Consider the following 22862-nt stretch of genomic DNA (forward strand, 5'->3'; position numbering starts at 1 on the left):
CATTATTATTATCATTTATATTATTATTATGATTATTTCAGTGTTTATCTATGAAAAAAATGGTGTTATTGTTAGTCTAGCTGAATGAGTATCCAAGTGACTGAAACTGGGGCAAAAAAAAACTCAATAAAAGACAGGAAAACCCAAAAACTGTTCAGAACTGCAATTCTTGAGTTGGTTCATTGTGAAAGGTTTTGGGACTTCATTACGCTAGTGCTGTCTGTAGTGGGCCCTGTGTCAAAGAGAGAAGAGTAGCAGCTGAATTAATAATAATAATAAGGACAATGATAGCACTGATTGACCAAAGTGCCTATGACTAATAACAGATGATACGTGACAAACAGCATAAGCAACACATTTTTCAAAACAAAAAGAGCAAGCTAAAACCGCCATCAGATAAAAATAACTGTCCATAAAAGACTGACAGCATAGAGCTGAAAAAATAGGAACTGGTTCTACCATCAGATAAAAACAGTCCATAGACTGACTACCCAAGAGAAACAGAACAGATTGGTGGTTCTGCCATCAGATAACAACAGCCCATAATGGACTGACTACCCAAGAGAAACAGATCCACCTGTTAGTTCTGCCATAAGATAACAACAGTCCGTGGACTAACCACCCAAGAGAAACAGAACCAGGCAGGTGGTTTTGAATCAGAAAACAACTATTTAAGACAGGCCCTCTGTACAATGTGTCTTAGAAAATCTTCTGCATTCTAACAATCTATTGAAGAGAAAAACTATCAGAAACACTTGAATTTCTACTTGGGGGGAGGGAGGGGAATTAAATGAAAATCTACTTGCCTCAGCATGCCATCCTCATTGAGCAGCCTATTTCATTTTGAAAATGATGATCACAATCGTAAAGATAATAATGATAACAATAACATAATCATTAATAATAATGATAATAATAATAATCATAACAATAACTACAATGACAAAGTCAGTGTTAGTCCGGCCTCTACCTTGCAGAAAATACAGCGCACCAACTGAAGCTGCATTCCTTATAGGAATTGTATTGCAATTGGTCATTGAGACACTCAAGCCACCTCACCACGACAAGGTACGGGCATTGAGGTGGGAAAAGGGGTCTGTAAACTTGACTCCATGCTCGATTCGAGATGGGAACCTCTTGTTTGAAGCTTCTTCATTTCCACTCCAAGGGAATTTACTCTAGCTGATCTTTCGGTAAGTAAGGAAGCGAGCTCTTCGGAGTCGTGACTGAGTTTGGCGCCAAAAGATAAATTTTTCGCGCCCTCGGGCTCAAAGTCAAGTGTGGTGGAGTTCACCAGATTTACGATAGCCATAAATCCCGCAGATTTCATAAGTTTGTCGGGGATTGTTTTATTACGAAGATAGACCAGCTATTAGACCGAACGTGGACACAACGTGCGCCGCCACACTTTGGATTTCGTCGGGAAATATCTTAAATACATCGCGTATCAAATATTTACGCAAAGGAATGCCACATACCTCTTTCAAAAGTAGATACCAATGCTTGCAAGGGTCAAGTGTGGCACTTGTAATCCTGCAAAGACTCTGCGTGGTTAAATCAGCCGGTGGAAAGCCGCACGTCGAAAATCCGACTGCCTCTATGACTTCATTTCGAATGGTTTCGAAATAAAAAACACGATGCTTTTCGACATTAAAAATCTCGTCGAGGTTTAATATTAAAGTATTAGTAACAATTTAACCAGGATACGAGGCAAAGTCGTGCGATCGCCACAGGTTTTGTACAAAAACAATAGCATCGTGTACTATGATCGCAAAGCGTGAACCGATTCACCACGTGACGCAATACCGGAAATTCGATACGGTTGTTATTCAGGTCGTAGGCACATGAAAATTGCGATATCTTTTGTTACTGTTTTATGGCAAACCAAGCGAAAGAATCACACATAAATAATCGAAACAGGGGCTTTTTCGAATACGGCGCCTCGCAGGTATTGCCTCTTCTGTAAAAAGGAAGGATCTTAGAAAGACTAAGTGATTAGAAATGTCATAGTAAGGAAACAGGCAGAAACAGAGAAAACGCAGTATTTCATGACCATTACGGGCACAGCAAACTTCATTTCATTTCATGATTTTGATTTTCATTGCCAAAAGATGACCCCGCGTTAACTCGCCCGCAATCGCGTATCTCTCGTGGATTCGTGGGCGCTAATTTATGTAATTACATTGTGGTGTAATTAATGTGATGACATCCACCCAACACCTTCTTCCCCAAACCTCGGCATCAGTTTACGATGCCCGCAGAGAATTTTTTCTTGAGCAAAGCTCGCCATAAAATGTTCAGTTGCTGTTTGCCCACTTAAAAATCCTTTTATTTTGTCTTTGGTTCTGTTCTATACCCTCTCGAAGTTGCAGTTTGGTTGTGCTCTGGGCAATAACAACCCTTTTCTATTTTTGCCATAAAAATAGTGACAAACGCTACTGCCGTTGCATTACTCTTTGCCGTATCGTGGGTTTGGGGGGAAAAAGTATCGAGTTGCCGGACAATAATAATAATAACAACGGCGCGCAAAGCATGCTGGTTGAGCATGGCCCTTTAAACAAACTAATAGGATGTGTGGCTTTGCCGGATTTTGAATGTTCTTAGATGTTAAACGACAGATCTGAAAAAAATAGGTGACATCACAGATCTGAAGTGTGGTTAATATACCAAAGATCTGAAGTGTAGGTGTTGTACTACTGACAGATCTGAAGTATAGACGTTAAGCCACAGATCTGAAGTGTAGAGGTTATACCACAAATCTGAAGTATAGATGATATACCACAGATCTGAAGTGTAGATGTTATACCAAAGATTTGAGGTGTAGATGTTATACCACAGATCTGAAGTGAAGATGTTACAACCACAGATCTGAAGAGTAGATGATATACCAAAGATGAAGTGTAGACGTTTTACCACTGATCTGAAGAATAAATGTTATACCACAGATCTGAAGTGTAGATGTTATACCACAAATCTGAAGTATAGATGATATACCACAGATCTGAGGCGTAGATGTTGCACCACAGATCTTAGGTATAGATGTTACACCACAGATATGAAGTATAGATGTTATGCCACAGATCTGAAGTATAGATGATATACCAGAGATCTGAAGAATGGATGTTATACCAGAGATCTGAATTATGGATGTTTTACCACAGATCTGAAGTATAGATGTTATACGAAAGATCTGAAGTATAGATGTCATACCACAGATCTAACGTATGGATGATATACCACAGATCTGATGTATGGAAGTTATACCACAGATCTGAAGTAGGGATATTATACAACAAATCAGGCCTCGATTATTGAAAGGGTGGATAACGCTATCCACGGGATAAATCTCTATCCGATGGATTGCGCAGTACGTTTTCCCAACATTTATCTGCTGGGTAGCAATTTATGCGTGGGATAGCGTTGCCAGGCTTTGAAAAAATAAAGTGGGTACCACATAATGTGGTACTGCATAATGTGGTACCACATAATGTCACCGTACCACATTAGAGCTAGCAAATTCGATCTTTTTCTCAAGTGCATTAGTGACTGACGTGTTAATTTCGTCCGCAAGATCTTTAAATCCCTTACTTTCTTCGTCTTCAAGTTCTTCTTTGTACTTCTTGTTTGTGATTGTGGAGCTCACGGTAAATCGTTTTGTTGTTTCTGGATCTGGAGTAGTAGGCGGAATAATTACTGTGGAAGAAGTGATGAACGTTAATTTTGTAGATGAAGGTGTTAGCGAAAAGACAGAAAACGCACTTTCAGACTCCTTTGGGAAAGGCGATGAGGTAGGAAGGACCCGGCTTGAAAAGGGAGTCAGACTGGGAGTAAAGGCAGAGGTCTGCAAAAAAACTGGAGTCGAGGTGACTGTTTGCTGCGTTGTTGCAGAAGTTATTGACGATGCTATAGATTCAGCTGGTACTAAAAAGCGCGTTGAAGGTGGCCTTACAACTGATAAGTTGATTGATTGTTGCACTGCAAGAGATGAAGAATAACCTGCGCTCCCTGATCGCGATGTCGTCGTTAAAAGACTGGGTACTGAAGAAGAAAAAATAGTTGAAGTACTAGATTGTGATTTGGTCGAACTTCTTGATTGTTCAAGTGTGAAACTACTAGAATCAGAAATCAATGAACTCTCTGTATGTTGCAGTATGGAACTTAAAATAACAGATGTTGACGAGGTTGGAGAGGGTAAGTAACGAGGTACACTGCTAGAATCTGAACTCGATGAACTGCTTGTCTGTTGCAGTATGGAACTTGAAATAGTCGATGATGTCGAGGTTGGAGAAGATGTAAAATAAAGCACACTAGGTGAATCAGAACTTGATGGACTAATTGTCTGTTGCAGAATGGAACTTGAAATACTTGATGGGGACGAAGTACTAGAAGACGTAGAATGAGGGCTACTAGAGTCTGAATTCAATGAACTGGTTGTTTGTCGAAGTATAGAAGTTGGACTACTGAATGATAACGAGGTTAGAGAAGGTTCACTACTTGATCCAGAACTTAATGAACTTGTTTGTTGGAGTATGGAAGGTGACAGCGAGGTAGGAGAAGATGTGGAGTAAAGCACACCACTGGAGTTAAAAACTGAAGAACGTGTCTGTAGCGCTGTAGAACTTGAAATGCTTGATGATAAGGGGGATGTGGAATAAGGCACACTACGTACATTTAAGCTTGATAGACCCATTGTCTGTTGCAGCAAGGAACTTGAAATAATCAGGGATGACGAAGATGCGGAAGATGTAGAATGTGGCACAGTACTAGAAGTTGAGGTTGACGAATTTCTTGTCTGTTGTAGTATCGAACTTGATGACAAGGTAGGAGAAGATTTGGTGTAAGGCGCACTACTTAAATCTGAACTTGCAGGACTCGTTGTTTGTTGCAGTGTAGTACTTGAAATACTCGATGACAACGAGGATGGGGAAGATGCGGAATAAGGCGCACCACTAGAGTTAGAATTCGATGAACTTGTTGTCTGTCGCAGTATGAAACTTAGAGTACTCGCTGATGACAAGGTTGGGGGAGATATAGAATCTGACGTTAAAGGACTTCTAGTAATTTTCAGCATGGAACTTGAGATCCTCGATAATGTCGATGCTGGAGAGGATGCGGAAAAAGGCAGACTTCCAGAATCAGAAGTTAATAGACTTGTTGTCAGCTGCAGTGCGGAGCATGAAATACTTGATGATGGCGAAGTTGGGGAAGACGTGAAATAAGGCGCACTACTTGAGACAGAGCTAGCTGCACTTTTTGTCAGTTCCAGTAACGAACTTGAAATACTCGATAATGACGAGGATGGCGACGAGGCTACACAGGCTAAGGAAGAAAAGACAGTACATGAATTTAACCCTGGTGTGCTTCTTGACATGTCCATGATCGTGGCTGACAGTTTCGCGGTACGAGATGACGAGGAAGGTGGACATAGACTGTAATAACTGAAACTGCATAGAGAGGAGGATGTAGTGGACGATGTCACTTGCACTATGGAACTTGAAATACTCGATGACGGCGAAGCTGGAGAAGATGTGAAATAAGGCACACCACTTGAATCCGAACTTGATGGACTTCGTGTCTCTTGCAGTATGGAACTTGAATTACTTGATGACGGCGGGGCTGGACTTGTTGTTAGTTCCAATGATGAACTTGAAATACTTGATAATGACGAGGATGGCGACAGGGTTGCGCAGGCTAAGGAAGAGAGGACAGTACATGAATTTAATCCTGCTGTGCTTCTTGACTCGCTCAGAAACGTGGCTGAAGTATTCGGCAGTGATGAGGCTGGCGATGCTGTGGTATGGGGTGCGACACTTGACTTCAAACTCCACATCCTTGTAGATTGTTTTAGTGTTATAGTTGAAACACTGGACAGTTTTGCGGTATGAGATGATGAAGACGGCGAACATAGACTGTAATAAATGAAACTGCATAGAGAGGAAGATCCAGTGGACGGTGTCTCTTGTACTATGGAACTTGAAATACTCGACGACCGCGAAATTAGAGAAGATGTGGAATAAGGCACACTAATCGAATCCGAACTTGATGGACTTTGTGTCTCTTGCAGTATGGAACTTGAATTACTTGATGACGGCGGGACTGGACTTGTTGTTAGTTCCAATGATGAACTTGAAATACTCGATAATGACAAGGATGGCGACAGGGTTGCGCAGGCAATGGAAGAGAGGACAGTACATGAATTTAATCCTGCTGTGCTTCTTGACTCGCTCAGAATCGTGGCTGAAGTATTCGGCAGTGATGAGGCTGGCGATGCTGTGGTATGGGGTGCGACACTTGACTTCAAACTCCACATACTTGTAGATTGTTTTAGTTTTACAGTTGAAACACTGGACAGCTTTGCGGTACGAGATAATAAGGAAGCACACCTTGTAACGGAAACTGATGCTGATGATTCCTCCATTATTGTAGATGAAACAACCACAAATTGTGCTCCTTGGGATTTAGTGGCTGCCATTCTTGATACTGTGTAGTTGGCACTGAGTAAGGAGCTCTCATTGGTGCTGTTCCCTAATGCCCCTGTGTGTGAAGTAAAAGAAACAACATTTAAATTATCTTTAAGGGAGAAATTGTGGACAGTATTTAGTTTTAAATGTCTTCTTTCGATGATAAATTGATCTGGACCAAATCCGAATTTTTATCTCTTAAAGAAACTTAAAATTCATATCAATATATTCCCTGGTAAGTACATTCCTTAAGAAACAACAACGATTACAAAAATATCAGCGTTACAGCGGATAAAGTACAGCTGTAACAGGTTTATGTCATTTGTTCTCATTAATTTCACCTTCATTTAATGTACTTGTATCAATGCTTGATTCCTTTTAAAATCGAAAACACGGCGTTTTACTTCATAGTTTAAATGCTTTTTAAGTGCTGCTCTGTATTAGTTTTGGTTTATCAGAACAGTGACTGAAAAGCCATTTGCTGCGACATAGAAACGAACTTTTTTTGATATGTTTCAGGGGCAGAAACTGTCCCGAACATCATTTTTGGGTTTTGGGTTTCTTTTCGTTAATGCCATGGGGACCATGCAAAGATTATGCCTCCAGGTGTAATAACAGAATCATCAAAGTCTCCACTAAGTACACTCTCTTCAACTTTGCTGCTTGAGGTCTAATACTTTATGAGGTGTCCGCAAGTGAACTTTCAAGCGTTATCTTGACGGGTCCTCGTCTCAAAATAGCCGGAACATTGATGACAATAATACACGTTACTTTAAACTCCCTTTCGTCGGCTATTATTCTAAAATAGCGAACCTTAAACTCCGACAACTCACTAAGCGCTTTTGTAAATCGGACCTACATATCAAACTGGTTTTCACTTCTTTCAAATTAAAAACATGTTCAGTGTTAAAGATCGTACTCCTGATGCACTAAAATCCATGGTAGTTTATCAATTTTCTTGTGCGGGAAGTAATTCCCGTTATATTGGCGAAACTAGTCGCCACCTCTCTACTAGGATAAGGGAGCACACGGAAAGCGATAAAAACTCGCATATTTTAAGCATTTTAACACATCTCCTTGTAAGAACAAATACTCCCTTTCTTGCTTTAGTATTCTGGATTCTGCCAACAACTCAATTGATTTAAAGCTCAAAGAAGCTTTTTATATAAATAAGATCAAACCTAAACTTAACAAACAATTACAGCATTATAACACTTTTCTAGCATTTTAGTTCACACCTTTAATTTCATGTTTGTTGTCACGCTGTAATTAGTACCTACGGTGGCCCAGAAGGCTCAACGCAAACAAAAAATATACTGCAGCAAATAAAAAATATACTGCAGCAAATAAAAAATATACTGCAGCAAATAAAAAATATACTGCAGCAAATAAAAAAAATCAAAACGCAAAGAAAAAAAGTACCGAAACAAATAAAAAATATACTGCAGCAAATAAAAAAATCAAAACGCAAAGAAAAAAACTACCGCAGCAAATAAAAAAATGCAAAGCAAGCAAAAAATACTGCAGCAAATAAAATATGCAACGCAAACAAAAAAAGAAAAGAAAACGCAAACAAAAAAAATTGCAACGAAACGCCAAGGAAGACCGGGTAATAGTTCCCGCCAACACTCGTTCCATCCTTTGCTTGTTCACCTTTACGAAACCATGTTTTGCAGCGAACTTATGACAGTACCACGCTGCTACTTAAAAAAATCGATAATAACTCTATTTTCATACCCTTGTTGAAAATAATCTTCTATAATCCTACGCAGATCAATTTTGTCCATAGCCAAAAGCGAGGTCCAGTTCATGCTGTTTTGGCGGGAAACTAAGAACTATTACCCAGTCTTCCTTGGCGTTACCTTCCAACTTTTTTTGTTTGCGTTTTCTTTTTTTTTGTTTGCGTTTTCTTTTTTTTTGTTTGCGTTTTCTTTTTTTTTTTTTTTGTTTGCGTTGCATATTTTACTTGCTGCAGTATTTTTTGTATGCGTTGCATTTTTTTATTAGCTGCGGTACTTTTTTTCTTTGCGTTCTAATTTTTTTATTTGCTGCAGTATATTTTTATTTGCTGCAGTATATTTTTTATTTCCTGCAGTATATTATTTGTTTGCGTTGAGCCTTCTGGGCCACCGTAAGTATCCGCTTTTGTATTACATCACACTGTAAATATTTTATTCATCTATTGTCTGTTATATAATTACTCACATACAGTTACTCATTGATTGAAAATGGCATAAGCATGCCGAAACATGTCTCTAAAAAAAGTTGCATATTTCTTACAATATTAAAAAATATATTGATATAAAATCTATTTGAATTTTACTGTTTAATCTTACTAAAAGCCCTTCAAAGCTTGTCAGTTTCGGAATGATAACCAAAAAATTACTGGTTTCGTGTAAATTTCACAGCTGACAAGGTCAGTAACAAGGAGACATAATAATATGGTTTGTTAACAGGTCCACATGAGAACTGTAAGACAACTGTCATTGATAACCTATACTATGGTAGACCCATGTGCGTCACGTAACCATAAAAGGGCACGGAGGTTCCGCCTTCGATCTTCTGGGAATTCAAAGTTTATAAATACTGAGAGGTTCTCGGAAAACTAAAAGCGGAAAATTGGCCAAAATTCTTCCCACGTATCACTTGCTTTTCGAAAATGCCAAACAAGTGAAATTTAGCGCGCTAAGTACATGAAGACAAAAATATTGGTAGAAATGTTTAATCGAAATGGATAAAGTGGACATTGAATGTTGTTTGTTTCGAGCGCGGGACACTGCGGAAAAGGATAATAAAGAAAAACTAGGGAGATCAGCGTCCTTTTTCCATGAGGAATCAAATCTGACTTTTATGGATGTTCTCCCACTGAGAAAGAATTAACTACTAATTAGGACGTGATCTGCTCTATAAAAATTACGGTCCAAATCTAAGAAAGTTGGCTCCCACGGTTGGAATGATCGGCCAAAATATTTTAAAAGAGATTGTCAACCTCTTGAAGGGATGGAATCCAAGAACAGGGAGAGATTTAACGTGTTCTTATTATCCGTAATAGGTTTCACAGACATCAGGGCTTCACACCTTGTGTGAAAAATTAGTTCACGTAAGAAATTGTTCTGGGACCAAAGCATTTGGGCTGATAAGCGGTCATACTTGATCACAACTCGCGATTGTCATCATAAATATTTTGATTCATCGATCCTAAGTGCATGTTCTCAAATCGAACGGCTTTATATAAATTTATGAATGAGAAATGGCGAGAATATGTGTATTTTGGCATAAAATTTCACAGTCAAAGTGACTCTCTAGACGTATGACTAACGCCGCCAAGAAAGGAAACTTTAAATACGAGATGTTTTAGGTATAAAACTCACCCGCGCACAAATTTACTTGTCCGCCACGCTTTGGACCTTTCTTTTTTGAGTAGCCAATTTACATGCTTTAAAATTATGGAAAAAAAAACATTTTTATTCGATGACCAACATGCACTAGCGTTTCTATTTTGCCTCCTTCACGCGAAATAAAGGACCTTTCGTTACTTGAAAAGCAGTTAGAGAGTAGGAGGTCTTCACAAGAACAGGGGACACTAGTAGCTTTACATAGGAGCTATTCTGCCAAAAGGACTACGAACTCGTTGGAAAAGATGCACATATATTCAAAATGATGAATCTCTGTGGACTTCTTATTGGAGTGGAAGAATTTAAATAAGAATTACCAGTTCGCCATCTGATCTTTGTTTCTCCGTCTGTTTCTTTTTTTTTCGAAGAAAGCAGTCCGTATTTTTCTGCTGTTCGTATTCTGTTCGGTGGAAATCTTAACTGAAAAAGCTTTATCGCCAAGGCGAGGCCTCTCTATCGATTCTTCATACTCTACATTTTCTATCAGTAAAGTCTGTCACCCTCCTAGATATAGAAGGCCAACAACCGTCTCAACATAAAATCAAACTGACAGGAAGATTCAAGCAAACGAAAAATTTTGCGATGCAGAATACATGTAAAGCGACAAGAAATAAACTTTTGGATCGGATAAGGTTGAAGTAAAAACAGTAGCCATCTTACCTGCATTGAAACCGAAGCTTACACCGATAAAAAATAAGACCAAATAAGCATTTCTTGAAGCCATTCCCATATTTTTCTGCCGATGCAACGACTCGACACATTCGTTTCGACCACGGACGTTGTACTGACTGAACTCGAAGCTGTAAAAACAATCCTTGAGACGATTAGTACGCTAGTTCAGCACGTGGCCAGCTCTGCTCTTGAGATGTTTCAAAGCCCTTTACACCAAAATACTCAGGTAATGAACTGAAAAAAACTTTAAATACTACTCGAGGGTAAACCGAAAACTTTGATTACAAAAATTAAGTAAAGAAGAAGCACTATGCGATGAACGGCCTGCTACATCTGTTATCCAGTGCTGCCGGTGAAATCATAAAGCGACGTTTTGTTTTATATAGATGGCACTACATCCGGCTTCGATGGATGCTTCCATGAAAAGAAATTTGAGAATGGTTTGTTAAGAATGTTGTTCCATTTTATCATACCTAGCGTATTTCCTTACTTTGTCACGGGCGATAACAGTAACAGATAACAGTGAATAGCAGCAAATACGCTGCCAACATCATTCTGTGTTAACAAAGCATGAAACATTTTTTTCTGTGCGTTACACTTTTGGTAATTTTTACATTGATAACCATAGTGTTCCTAACCGTCAAACGATGGATGCGTTGTTTTAGTTTGAATTTTACTTATCTAATTATATTACAAATGGATGGAAATCAAATCATCTTCAGACTTCGTTGGTGGTTTTCCCCGTCATGCCCTCGAAACTTATGTAAATCCACCGAAGCGAAGCCATCGAGGTATTGTAGTATATATTCACCTTATTGCCGTTTTTCACAGTCTTTCCATCATCAAAACGTTTAACCATTCAACAAATGAAGTCAAGAATCAAAGAAATCAAAGAAGAGGAATGTCGTGTCACGCAAAAGCTTAGAAATTCAACCTTGCTTGACCACAGGACGAAAAACCCTATCAAACTGACAATTTGTGAAAAGATAAGTCTTCAGCTGTTCTTATAACTAAAATAAAATCTCAGAAGGATTGACAATTCTTTATGTGCATGGTTTAACATATAAGTCATATAATATCCGCAGACATTTTGCGCCTTGCGTTATATTAACTGAGCTCCGTCGAGGCAACGAGAATTACGAGTGATAAGCAAAGTGCTTTCTCGTATTAGTGTTTGTAATAGGACTACATGTTGTCCAACTTGGAAATAATTGGGTGAAAAAATTCTGAGGACTGCCAAAATTGGACGAGGCCATAGGCCGAGTCCAATTTGGCTGTCAAAGGAATTTTTTAACTTCGGATACTTTGAAACTATCCAAATTAATCCTTAGTTGGACCGTTTAAAAGACTTACTTAAAGAATAATAGCTATCCTGACGTTTTCGGACTAACTAGACAATTAGATGTTAATATTAGCTTCTAGTTTTCGAAATACTTCCTACGGCCTTGATTGAACATCACATTAATCGTATAAGGCGAGGGAAAAAGTCGAAAACAATTTTTCGCCTTCCGATGCCTTGATGTGGTAATATGGGGTCATAGTGGAAAATATATATCTTATTAAACGTTTTATTGTGTAGTATCGGTGAGTATTTTTACGAGTTGTGCCGCATTTGACGAGCCCGTAGGGTGAGTTAAAATACAAACAACGAATAAAAATACTTAGCGATACTAAAAAACAAACGTTTAATAAGAGATTCATTATTCAACACGCCAAGTTGTTAATTCAGTGTGAGCGAATTTCGCGGATATCTATTTACGGTTCTCTGGAGTACAAATATCGCGTGACATTTGTACTCAATTCGCGGGTCATTTGTAATCTACATTGTGCAGTTGGATAATAAATGTACTTATTGACTGTGTGGATGTGCCGGACGAGAAATTACTTGACTCGGGGTCTTGAAGTACGTGCCTCATGACTGAAAGCCAAGCATTTTCCCGTCCTGCCCAACCAAACGCAGTCAATAAGCTTGTTATCGTATGACCACTTACTGTTGAAAATTTCAGTTTAAATACTACTCGGTAGACGGGCACTCATAGCCACACGAACAAAAAAAAAATCCTGCAATTTAAACATTTCCTTTATTTTTTCAAGTAAGAACAAGAAACTCCCAATTCCTTGAAAAACGGGATTCTTTTTTCTCATTTCTGTTTTCCTTAAGTTTTTGCAACAAAGCGACATGAGGGTAGGGTCGGACTGCTTTTTTTCGGACCGGCTCACATCAATCCGTCCGGCCCTGCACACGTCAGCTTTCACTAAGGTTTTCTATGGGATTGCGCCCGCGGGGCCGGACGGGTCATATAATAATAGGGACATTATGATAATAGGGACATTCCGTTCGCAGACGACGCAAATTTTGGTGATTTCACGTCGTTGTTTTGTATGGGAAGCCTAAAACAATGTACAAAGTTTTAAAACGCACGTGCTGAGCTATTGTTCTGCCAACTAGATCTTTGGTTTTCCCACGTCCTCGTTGCCGTCGCCGTCGTGGTTTTCTTAAGGTCCCTAATGATATGACGTGTCTGTGCGGTTTTCGGCTGATGAGTTAATCTCTGAACCGTTTAACTATATAGAGCCTAAGAAGGACGCCGTATTCATATGCTTTTGCGACACAGAAGTAATAAGCGAACCATCAAGAGCGCAGAGTATACACCCAAGCATCGTGTTTAATGGTTCGACTAGGGAATCAAAAAGTCACACTGTAATAATATTAATTTTCATACAACAGCACAGCTTTTTGGTCTGTCATTTTGACGTTGCGCAATATGTGGTCTGGCTTACATTCCAAAATTGTGGTCATCTGAAAAACATTCCTTAAAAAACTGTAAACTACTAATTGCAGTCTGGCCAAAGTCCCACACAAAATATTGTGAAGCGCCATGAACTTATGGATATGTCGCTATGGAAATCCTCAATTGCTATTTTTATCAAAATATCTCAAATTTCTTCCAATTATACGGCATGGTAAGCCTTCGATATTTCTTACCCCTTGAATTTCATGACGTCTTACAAAAAATAAAGACTTGTGTTCTTTCGCTAGTTTTTTCCTTTTTGGAGTTCGACTTTCTCAATCATGACAATTTTCAGTTACCTTTTTTGACGTTCTCCTAGGTTTAGATAGAATATCAGCCGTTATTATCGACGACGAAGATAATTAAGATCATTGTTATTCATTCATAGCGTTTTATTAATAGAAAATGATGGTTGTCTGATATCTTCCCCGAAATGCCATAACAATCTGTTTGGTTATTTCTTTTATTCTAAAACATCCCTTAACCTCGAGATAAGGTTTCGTTCTAGAAAAGAAAGTTAATAGAGTCATTTATTTTTTCCAGTATGGTAACAATCGACCATTACTGAAACCTTTTCAAACTGGAATATCCCGTGTTTTAACAATGCTTTTGACGAGGTGCACATCAAACATATCTAAACAAAGCATATAACTTTAATGAACGGCCCGAGGAAAAATAAGAAATTTTGACACGAGAACTGCAAAGATATTTACAGCAAGAACTTCTTAGATAGCTGCGGTACTAAAATAGCTTACATTGAACGAATTTTTTCTTAAACAATTTATTTTTTCTAGAAACTATGCTACGTACCACATTATTCTTTACATGAACTCGACGAAAACCGGATAGTTACTATATTAACTGCAGTCTTAGGTTGGTTGTCTCAGGATTTGAATTAAAGGAAGTTTTTAAACGTATATTCCTCTGCGGAAACTATTAATAATAATAACAATCTTTTATTAGGAAGCTCCATCACAATAGTGGTTTACATAGAGGTCCTAAAGGAACTATTTGCTAAGGAGATGCTTTCCTTTTTTAATCGTCAAATGAGGACCGTCCTCAGGAGATTAAAATTGTTTTTAATATACCGATATGTCTTTTGTAAGGGATCTCTCTGATTGCCAAGATAACAAACCTTTTTAAAAACAAGAACACTGACATTTCAACTCATGCGACGTTTGTGTTGTTTATATAGTGATTATAAGATTCGCTACAGACAGGCAGATAGTTTTAAAAGTCAGTAACATTTCATTAACTGAATTGAGATGGATCTGATAGTTATGTTTGTTACATAGTTCATTACAACTATGTCCGTCAATAAGATTTAAAAAAGAAAGGGCCACACTTCAATTTATATGAAAAGGAAATAAAAAAGAGAAAGAGAAAAAGCTTTATTGATCTTATGACCAAAATAGCAACCCGACGCGGTTTGCATTGTTTTCATTCATCCTTGATTGGACATCGCTTTGGTCAAACATTCGCACTTTTTGAATAAAATAGGGACAATTTACTCATTAAAACACTTCGCTGGGTACTTTTTTCCTGAGGAAAGGATAATCGGTAATCTGCAGACACCGAGCAATAGACAAAGTGGTTGGAGCGCCTTCCTCAGCAACCAAAACGAAGAAAGGTTTATCGAACAAATATTGATTTAAAGATCGGCACGATTTGCATACCTCCCCATTGTCTTGAGACACATAAACTATCAGCGGTAATCATGCAGTTGGCAAAAACAACTTTGGGAAGATTCTAACAGCGATTGCTCAACCCGGTGAAAGGGACGTTAATCGTACAAACATTTTTTAATCAATAGCAAAAAAAAATTATGAAAAAAAAAATCTTAGAGACATAAGTTAAGCTAATACATGGTTTCGGTTGCCAAAGAGTCCTCAGCAGTTCAGCTCAATTTGTTACGCATTTGAGCAGCGATGAAATGATAAGGTCCCCGGCTGGAACACTTACAGAAGCTCTCTGGTTTTTTCTTGTTTTTGATTTCTCAGATTTTTCTATTCGTGGTACGTTTGTGAGGAACATTTGACATTTTTCGTCGTCTCGGGGGCAGTTAGAAATCGACCATCGAGAGAATCATCTTTTTCCCTTTCGATAAAATGTCTGGTGCTGTGCATTTTCAAATTAATGAGGTTTTCCTGATGCGCAACTGTATTGGCATCTATTAGATGCTGATCAGAGAAACTTCAAATATAGAGTTTTGAAGAAGATTGTAGAAGTTACTACTTAGAAAACGGCTGGAAACACTGTTTTGCCCTTATGTTTTCCTCCATGAAATAAAGTGCACGATCCCAACTCACCTCTTAACATGAAAAGAATAATACCGATTGCCATCACATGGGTAGCACAGGATCCTTTCATCTTTACCGTCGCCATTACAACAAAAATGAGCAGTGTACGCTCTCGGCTTGTTATAGACGAAAGTTTCCACAAAGATTTTCTTCAAAATGGCGGTTTGGGATTGCGTGAATGGCGCTCACGTTGTGAAATATCTGCACCTTACAGAGATGATCTGCAGGTTCCCAAGGCCTCTTTACACTACAGGGACTGTCAAAATAATTACCTGAAAGCTTTTGTTTGTTGTAAATAATTCCTTAAATTTCTAAGGATTGAGTCATTTTCACCAGCCCACAGTTCTTCACGTATCAGATTTGACGTGATTATTTTTTTTTTATTTTTTTTTTTACTAGATTTAACCTTCTACTCTTGCTTAACTTGTAAGTCTCCATTCGTTACTTATCATCTACAAACAAAAATGATATTTTTCCTATAAATTATTTGTGACTTAATTTCAATAGAAACGTTAGGCTGAAAGATGAACTATTTCAATATTTACTGAGGTTTGTTTAAAAAGTCTACGATAAAATCAAAAGCTGAGTGGAGCAGGCAGGAGTGAATTAAATTGTCTGGCATAAACTTAATTGAACGATGTTGATGGTGTTATGTGTTCAGTCAGTTTTTGGTCGTGTTCGAAAGATTTTTGTTCAAAATACTGTCAAATAGAAAGAAATGTTAATACATGAATCTTCAAGGGCGAAAACAAACACACAAAAAAGCCATGAATAGGTAGAAAGAAGCAAGGATTGATAAAGATGCCATAGGTTACGTTGCATTGAAAATGACAAAGTTGAGAAATGAAGGTTTGAAGGTTCAAACCATACCAGTTTCTTCAGAGTGTGTTAAGAAAGTAACTCAAGCTGAGAGGAGTGTACATAGAAAAGTTTAACTAAGTGATGCGACATCCTGTCAAATTTACAAGTGCGAAGTGTCGACTGAAAAATTGAAAGCCACGTACCAATTTCTTCATGCATTCAAGAGGCGCGCTCCGCGCCAATTTACTAAATGAGCAAAGTTGAACAAAGGATCTCATTTATCAGTTATTGGTATAATTTTGTTACTTATATCTTTGAAGGCGGCTTTCTTAACAAAAACTGAATCAACCCTAGCAGTGTATACTGTTGTATAACGAACTGAATTTTGAAAATTTCTTACGGTTATAAATTACTTAATTCGACGTTATTTCCTACGTTTCTTTCCGTTTGAAAAGACCATGTTGTTGCATACGTGATCGAGTAAAAGAGCTTTCATTTAATTCTGGAAACGATTATTTGGATGGTTCTCACGAATATGAACAATGATATAACTGGCGGTGACATCTAACCGGCCCGTTGTATAACAAAACGGCATGCAAATTAGATTAACGCGTTTTCTAGACCGTAATAGTTTTTACTAGCGACGGAGAAGGGCTCGGATCGTAGTAAGTGTCGTAAGATCACTACCAACCAACTGAAGATCGTAAATCAGAGTTGTAAGAGTTGTCATGTGAAGCTTGACGAAATTAGAGTCAGGAGAATCCGAACGGTGCTACTGTTTTCATCCGAATTTGCCTATGAGTAAGGCGCTTATGATCAAGTCAACAAATAGATTCATCCAGTGTTGCCATACAACTGTTCTGTAATAGATTACAGGTGACGTCAAAATGCGGCAAGAACAAAAAATGGCAGAGGAAGCGCGCCCGAGTATGTCCGCACTGTTGTTCTTATCACATTTCGACGTCTTCTGTGATCCATTAATTACGGTACAGACTCATGGCAACATGGAATCTATTTATTTTGTATGATAACAAAGTGAAATGTTGTTTAGTGGTGACATCATCTGTACTTCTGTCCTCCAATAGATCGTAAGTGATAACCAATCAGAATAGGTGTCAGCTGTCATAAAATGAAAATTAGATGATTGGAGTTGCAAGCAGAAGCAGAAGAATCCAATGACCATGCGAGTCTTTAGGCCAGACGATCGCCCACGACTCCAGCAAATTTTCCTTCATAGTTTACAGGCGACGGAGTCACGAGTGGAATCGGTAAGGCTGCTTTCAATTTCATTGACGGCTGTTCACAGGTTAAAACAAATGTTGTACTCATTGACACGACTGGCAGCAATAATCTTAAAAGTAAACACAAAATTTCACAGGTACATGTCAGATATTTCCAAGGCGCCAACTTACTCCAACCAAATAAATAGAGAAAAAGAAAAACTTTGAAACCTTAGCAAGTTGCTTGTTTTATACGTCCAATTTTACGACAAGTCCTGAACCCAGCTGCGAATCTACCCGGTGAACAAGACGAAAGCGCAGCTTTACATGTGTTATTGATAAAAGTGTCCATTATAAGTTGGTCATCAAACCAACACCCCAAGTTCCTGACAACGAGGATGACGACACATTAGTGCTACCTACCCGAAGACTATGACGTTCATTCGTTTAGAGCGTTAGCCCCTCATGAAGGGGGGGACACTGGGATTTTCGGTTTGTCGGTTTTTGTTATCTTTTAAGTAGATTTAAGGTTTGGCGCCCAAAAACTTCGGCTTTTCAGTTTTGGTGCTGTTACAAGGATCGGAATTGTCTAGAAAGTTCGCGAAGGTTAATGTCACGCAATGTGTTGTTTCGAGAATTTTCTAGAACTGTGACTCATCAGTTTAAAAATAGAATTTACTGTAATAGTTATAGATAGTTACTATTGTAATGGTTGTAAATAGTTACTTTTGGAAACTTCTAGACTCTCTTCGGATGCTTATATAAGCAGCTCGCTTGTCAGGTTGCTGTTGTGATTTGGGACTTCGTTCCCTGTTTGTGATATACAAGTGATATTATGTGACAAGTGACAAGTGAAGGGATTTTCCCGTTCGGATGTGATACTGACATTCTGCTGTCAAGTCCAGAGTTGTTTACCGTGGAGTGCGATACGTCGAAGGAAGTCTTCAGGAGATTTCGCCAAAGAGAAGGACAGTACTTTGCTTGTGGTCGGATAAGCGTAGATAAGTACATAGTTAATTTTAGTTGGATTGTTCCAAGAGTAGTCGCTATCTCGTGTTAGGTTATCTCCCGTTATTTACAGTTGAATAAATTGTGTTTCCTGGAAATAGCGAGGTTATTATCTTTCTGCCGGTAATCAGTTACCGTAACAGTGCCCATTGGAGTTCGCGAATTTTTCGATTTTCAGCATTTGGTTCCGGTTTTCGTCAAAAATAGTAGCGGGGTTTCGGATTTGGTATCCAATGTGTTTTCGGTTTCTTCGAATTTGGGTTCCGGTTTCTCTTCGATCTGAGCGGCAAATATGCACTTCCACTAATTTCGAATAGCTGCGAAACCTTTGTATGCTCCACTTGTCATCCTTGTATCAGTGCATTAGGGTTTGGATAACTGGAATGTGAAAATTTATCGGTTTTCAAGGATTTGCATGTGGTTTTTGGTTTTGATAGAGTTTTTTTGCAGTTTTTGTATGATTTTTCCAACGGTTTTGCGGTTTCTGATATACCTAATGCCTCCTCTTTCGTCAGAGCTAATGATTCAAAGGGATAACGCTCGAGACGTCAGCTTTGAAACCCTTTACGGTGGCCTATTTGCATTATCAACTCAGTTGATAAAACCAAAATCTCCTTGCTATACTCGATAGGAGATATTGCTCGTAGTCTTCTCCTGATAATTACGGTTTTTATTACATCCATTTTGAAATCACTGGTGGTCCCTGTAATCTGATTGGCTCTAATTGGTGCGATTTATTTACAAATGGCATATGGTATTTCGTAGACTGGACTGGACTGGACTGGACTGGACTAGAAAAAAAAGCGGACTAGTAAAGCGCGGACTAGTAAAACGTGGACTAGTAAAACGTGGACTAGTAAAACGCGGACTAGTAAAACGACAACAACAAAAAAAACAATTTCATACGAAGGCGATCATAACACTTAATGGCAAGCCAATTTAGTAAGTGACAATCCCTGTTTGACTTTTAAGCTGCAAATGGGTTTGACATGCGCCAGATACAAACGAATGTATAAGTTTAGGCTAACAAAGAATTTATTCAGCACCAGTTCAAAATCCTAAAATACACTTTCGTCGTAAATTTCAAGGCAGAAACGCAGGAATTCGATGAATAAAAGTCGCATTAAATCTCCTTGTGTCTAGGTAGAAAGAGTCTCATTGACTTCAGCTTTTCGGTGGAAGAAACACCGATTTACACACGCCATTACAGAAAACAAACAACCAGACTGACAACTCAAAACACCTATTTGCATTCACTTACAATTTGACTTTCTGTGACATTTTAAAACGGAACAGAGGTAAATCTTCGAAGATTAATCGTTGTTGGAAATAAAAAATACTTTCCGTAAGATCTCTGTTTTTCTCTTTACGAGAAAATCGTCGCATGATCAGTTAACTCGTGTTTGTTTGTCACACCAGTACTGCTGTTTCTTCAAAAGCGTATGCTTCTTTCCTCTTTAATTGACAGGTGTCACATAGTGACAGTTACTTTTCAAAAAAATGTTTGAAAATTTGTTCGGAAGCCTTTTAACTACCTTTACAAATAAAAATCTTTCGGCGAAAGTTTTCTCTTTAATTTGAAGAACCTGAATGATTTAGAGCTACAATTACGATTTTAATTACGGGAATATCCTCCTTGAACTTAACAATTTGTCAGCGAGTGAGTTATAATGAAAACAAATGTTATTCAAATTTAATTTGAATAACCCGAATGATTTAGCGCTACAATTACGAGTTTAATTACGGGAATATCCTCCTTGAACTTAACAATTTGATTGCGAGTGAGTTATAAAGAAAACAAATGTTATTTAAATTAAAGAGAAAACTTTCGCCGAAAGATTTTTATTTGTAAAGGTAGTTAAAAGGCTTCCGAACAAATTTTCAAACATATTTTGGAAAAGTAACTGTCACGATGTGACACCTGTCAATTGAAGCATACGCTTTTGAAGAAACAGCAGTACTTGTGTGACAAACACACACGAGTTAACTGATCATGCGACGATTTTCTCGTAAAGAGAAAAACAGAGATCTTACGAAAAGTATTTTTTATTTCCAACGACGAATAATCTTCGAAGATTTACCTCATTTCCGTTTTAAAATGTCACGGAAAGTGAAATTGTACGTGAATGCAAATATGTGTTTCCCGCTCTTTTTCGTTTTTATCTTTTTTCACACGCACGCACAAATGACAACTTTGTCCGCAACGGACGCGGGTCCTTTCGTTTCAAAAAAATTTGGCAAAATCGGCCAGCCCCACCCAGGCACACCGGCGTCTTTGATGATTTTTAGAATTTTGAAACTTTTAGGAAACCGCAAAAATTGGGTCGCATTAGAAAATGCTTGTATTGACAGAGTTTAATCCCTAGAGTAAACAATTCGGTCGTAATGCGACCCGAGCCTTAAAGAATCCAGGATGCTACACCAATTTTTGAACAGTTCAGAAATATACGAACAGTTCAGAAGATCCCGTTACGGACCGACCTATGCTGGTGAATAACACTTTTATCTTTTTCTAACGCATAAAAACAATGATTGCTAAAAGAACCCGAATGATTTAGGGCTACAATTACGAGTTTAATTACGGGAAAATCCTCCTTGAACTTAACAATTTGATGGCGAGTGAGTTGTAAAGAAAACAAGCGTTATTCAAGTTAAAGAGAATGTTTTCGCCGAAACATTTTTTTGATAAGCAACTGTCACGATGTGACACCTGTCAATTGAAGAAGAAAACAGCATACGCTTTTGAAGAAACAGCAGTACTGGTATGACAAACACACACGAGTTAAATGATCATGCGACCATTTTCTCGTAAAAAGAAAAACAGTTAGAGATCTTACGGAAAGTATTTTTTATTTCCAACGACGATTAATCTTCGAAGATTTACCTCCGTTCCGTTTTAAAATTTCACGGAAAGTCAAATTGTAAGTGAATGCAAATATGTGTTTTGGAGTTGTCAGTCTGCTTGTTTGTTTTCTTTAATGACGTGTGTAAGTCGGTTTTTCTTCAACCGAAAAGCTGAAGTCAATGAGACTCTTTCTACCTAGACACAAAGAGATTTGATGCGACTTTTATTCATCGAATTCCTGCGTTTCTGCCGTGAAATTTACGACGAAAGTGTATTTTAGGATTTTGAACTGGTGCTGAATAAAATTCTTTGTTAGCCTAAACTTATAAATTCGTCTGTATCTGGCGCATGTCAAACCCATTTGCAGCTTAAAAGTCAAACAGGGATTGTCACTTACTAAATTGGCTTGCCATTAAGTGTTATGATCGCCTTCGTATGAAATTGTTTTTTTTTTTGTTGTTGTCGTTTTACTAGTCCGCGTTTTACTAGTCCGCGTTTTACTAGTCCGCGTTTTATTAGTCCGCGTTTTACTAGTCCACGTTTTACTAGTCCGCGTTTTACTAGTCCACGTTTTACTAGTCCGCCTTTTACTAGTCCTCGTTTTACTGGTCCGCGTTTTACTAGTCCTCGTTTTACTAGTCCTCGTTTTACCAGTCCGCGTTTTACTAGTCCGCGTTTTACTAGTCCGCGTTTTACTAGTCCACGTTTTACTAGTCCGCGTTTTACTAGTCCGAGTTTTACTAGTCCGCGTTTTACTAGTCCTCGTTTTACTAGTCCGCGCTTTACTAGTCCGCGTTTTACTAGTCCAGTCCTGTCCAGTCCAGTCCTCGAAATACCATATGCCTTTACAAATGGCACCATTTTTTGCTCTAAATCGCATCATTTTACGCTTGACTGAGTTTTTGACACATGACGTCAAAGTCTTTCTGTTTTGCATACAAAATAAGATGTAAAAGCGTTCCCGGTTTCGCTTTTTATTTAAAAACCGGCTCAGTACTGCATCAGTAAAATAATTGAATTGACCAAGTTCTGTATTTGGGCGATTTCAAAATGGATGTAATAAAGTGGTAATTTAACCTTGTGTCGTGCAATTTTGGTCTGAAATCATACTTGTGATTTCAAATCGAACTCGCGCTGCGCGCTCGTTCGATTTTGAAATCACGCGTACGATTTCAGCCTAAATTGCACTCCACTCAATTCAATTACCATTATTAATTACCTGAGGAATTCTCTGGACATCTAGGCGATTACTTATAAAAAAATTAAATTCTATCGAAGGCTGGTTCTATTGTAAGGTCTGTTGTTGGTAGCCGGGTATTAAATTCCTGCCCAAGCAATATTAGAAGCACCGCACCTGATCTGTTTTCT

The 22862-nt window shown here is 38.3% G+C and overlaps 1 protein-coding gene across 2 annotated transcripts; it reads right to left on the reverse strand.

The window, feature by feature from the left end:
* Window positions 1-54: 54 nt before the first annotated feature.
* On the reverse strand, window positions 55-15911 carry LOC111319307 (uncharacterized). Of its 2 annotated transcripts, none has more exons than XM_088735735.1 (2): window positions 15630-15911; window positions 55-6534 (listed from the first exon to the last, which is right to left on the reverse strand). In XM_088735735.1, the coding sequence occupies exons 1-2, from the start codon at window positions 15703-15705 to the stop codon at window positions 3491-3493; spliced, it is 3120 nt and encodes a 1039-aa protein (XP_088591861.1). In that variant the 5' UTR covers window positions 15706-15911; the 3' UTR covers window positions 55-3490. The 2 variants fall into 2 exon arrangements, with proteins under 2 accessions (XP_088591861.1, XP_022777840.2); XM_022922105.2 differs by lacking the exon at window positions 15630-15911 and adding an exon at window positions 10517-10923.
* Between the last annotated feature and the right edge of the window lie 6951 nt (window positions 15912-22862).

This window comes from Stylophora pistillata, chromosome 10, assembly GCF_964205215.1.
Source record: "Stylophora pistillata chromosome 10, jaStyPist1.2, whole genome shotgun sequence".
Lineage (NCBI taxonomy): Eukaryota > Metazoa > Cnidaria > Anthozoa > Scleractinia > Pocilloporidae > Stylophora > Stylophora pistillata.

Coding starts and splice junctions, on each gene's coding strand:
- LOC111319307 (XM_088735735.1), bottom strand. CDS start 15,705: ATGGCGACGGTAAAGATGAAAGGATCCTGTGCTACCCATGTGATGGCA. Junction 6,535..15,629: donor TATTCTTTTCATGTTAAGAG/GTGAGTTGGGAT, acceptor CTTCACACACAG/GGGCATTAGGGAACAGCACC.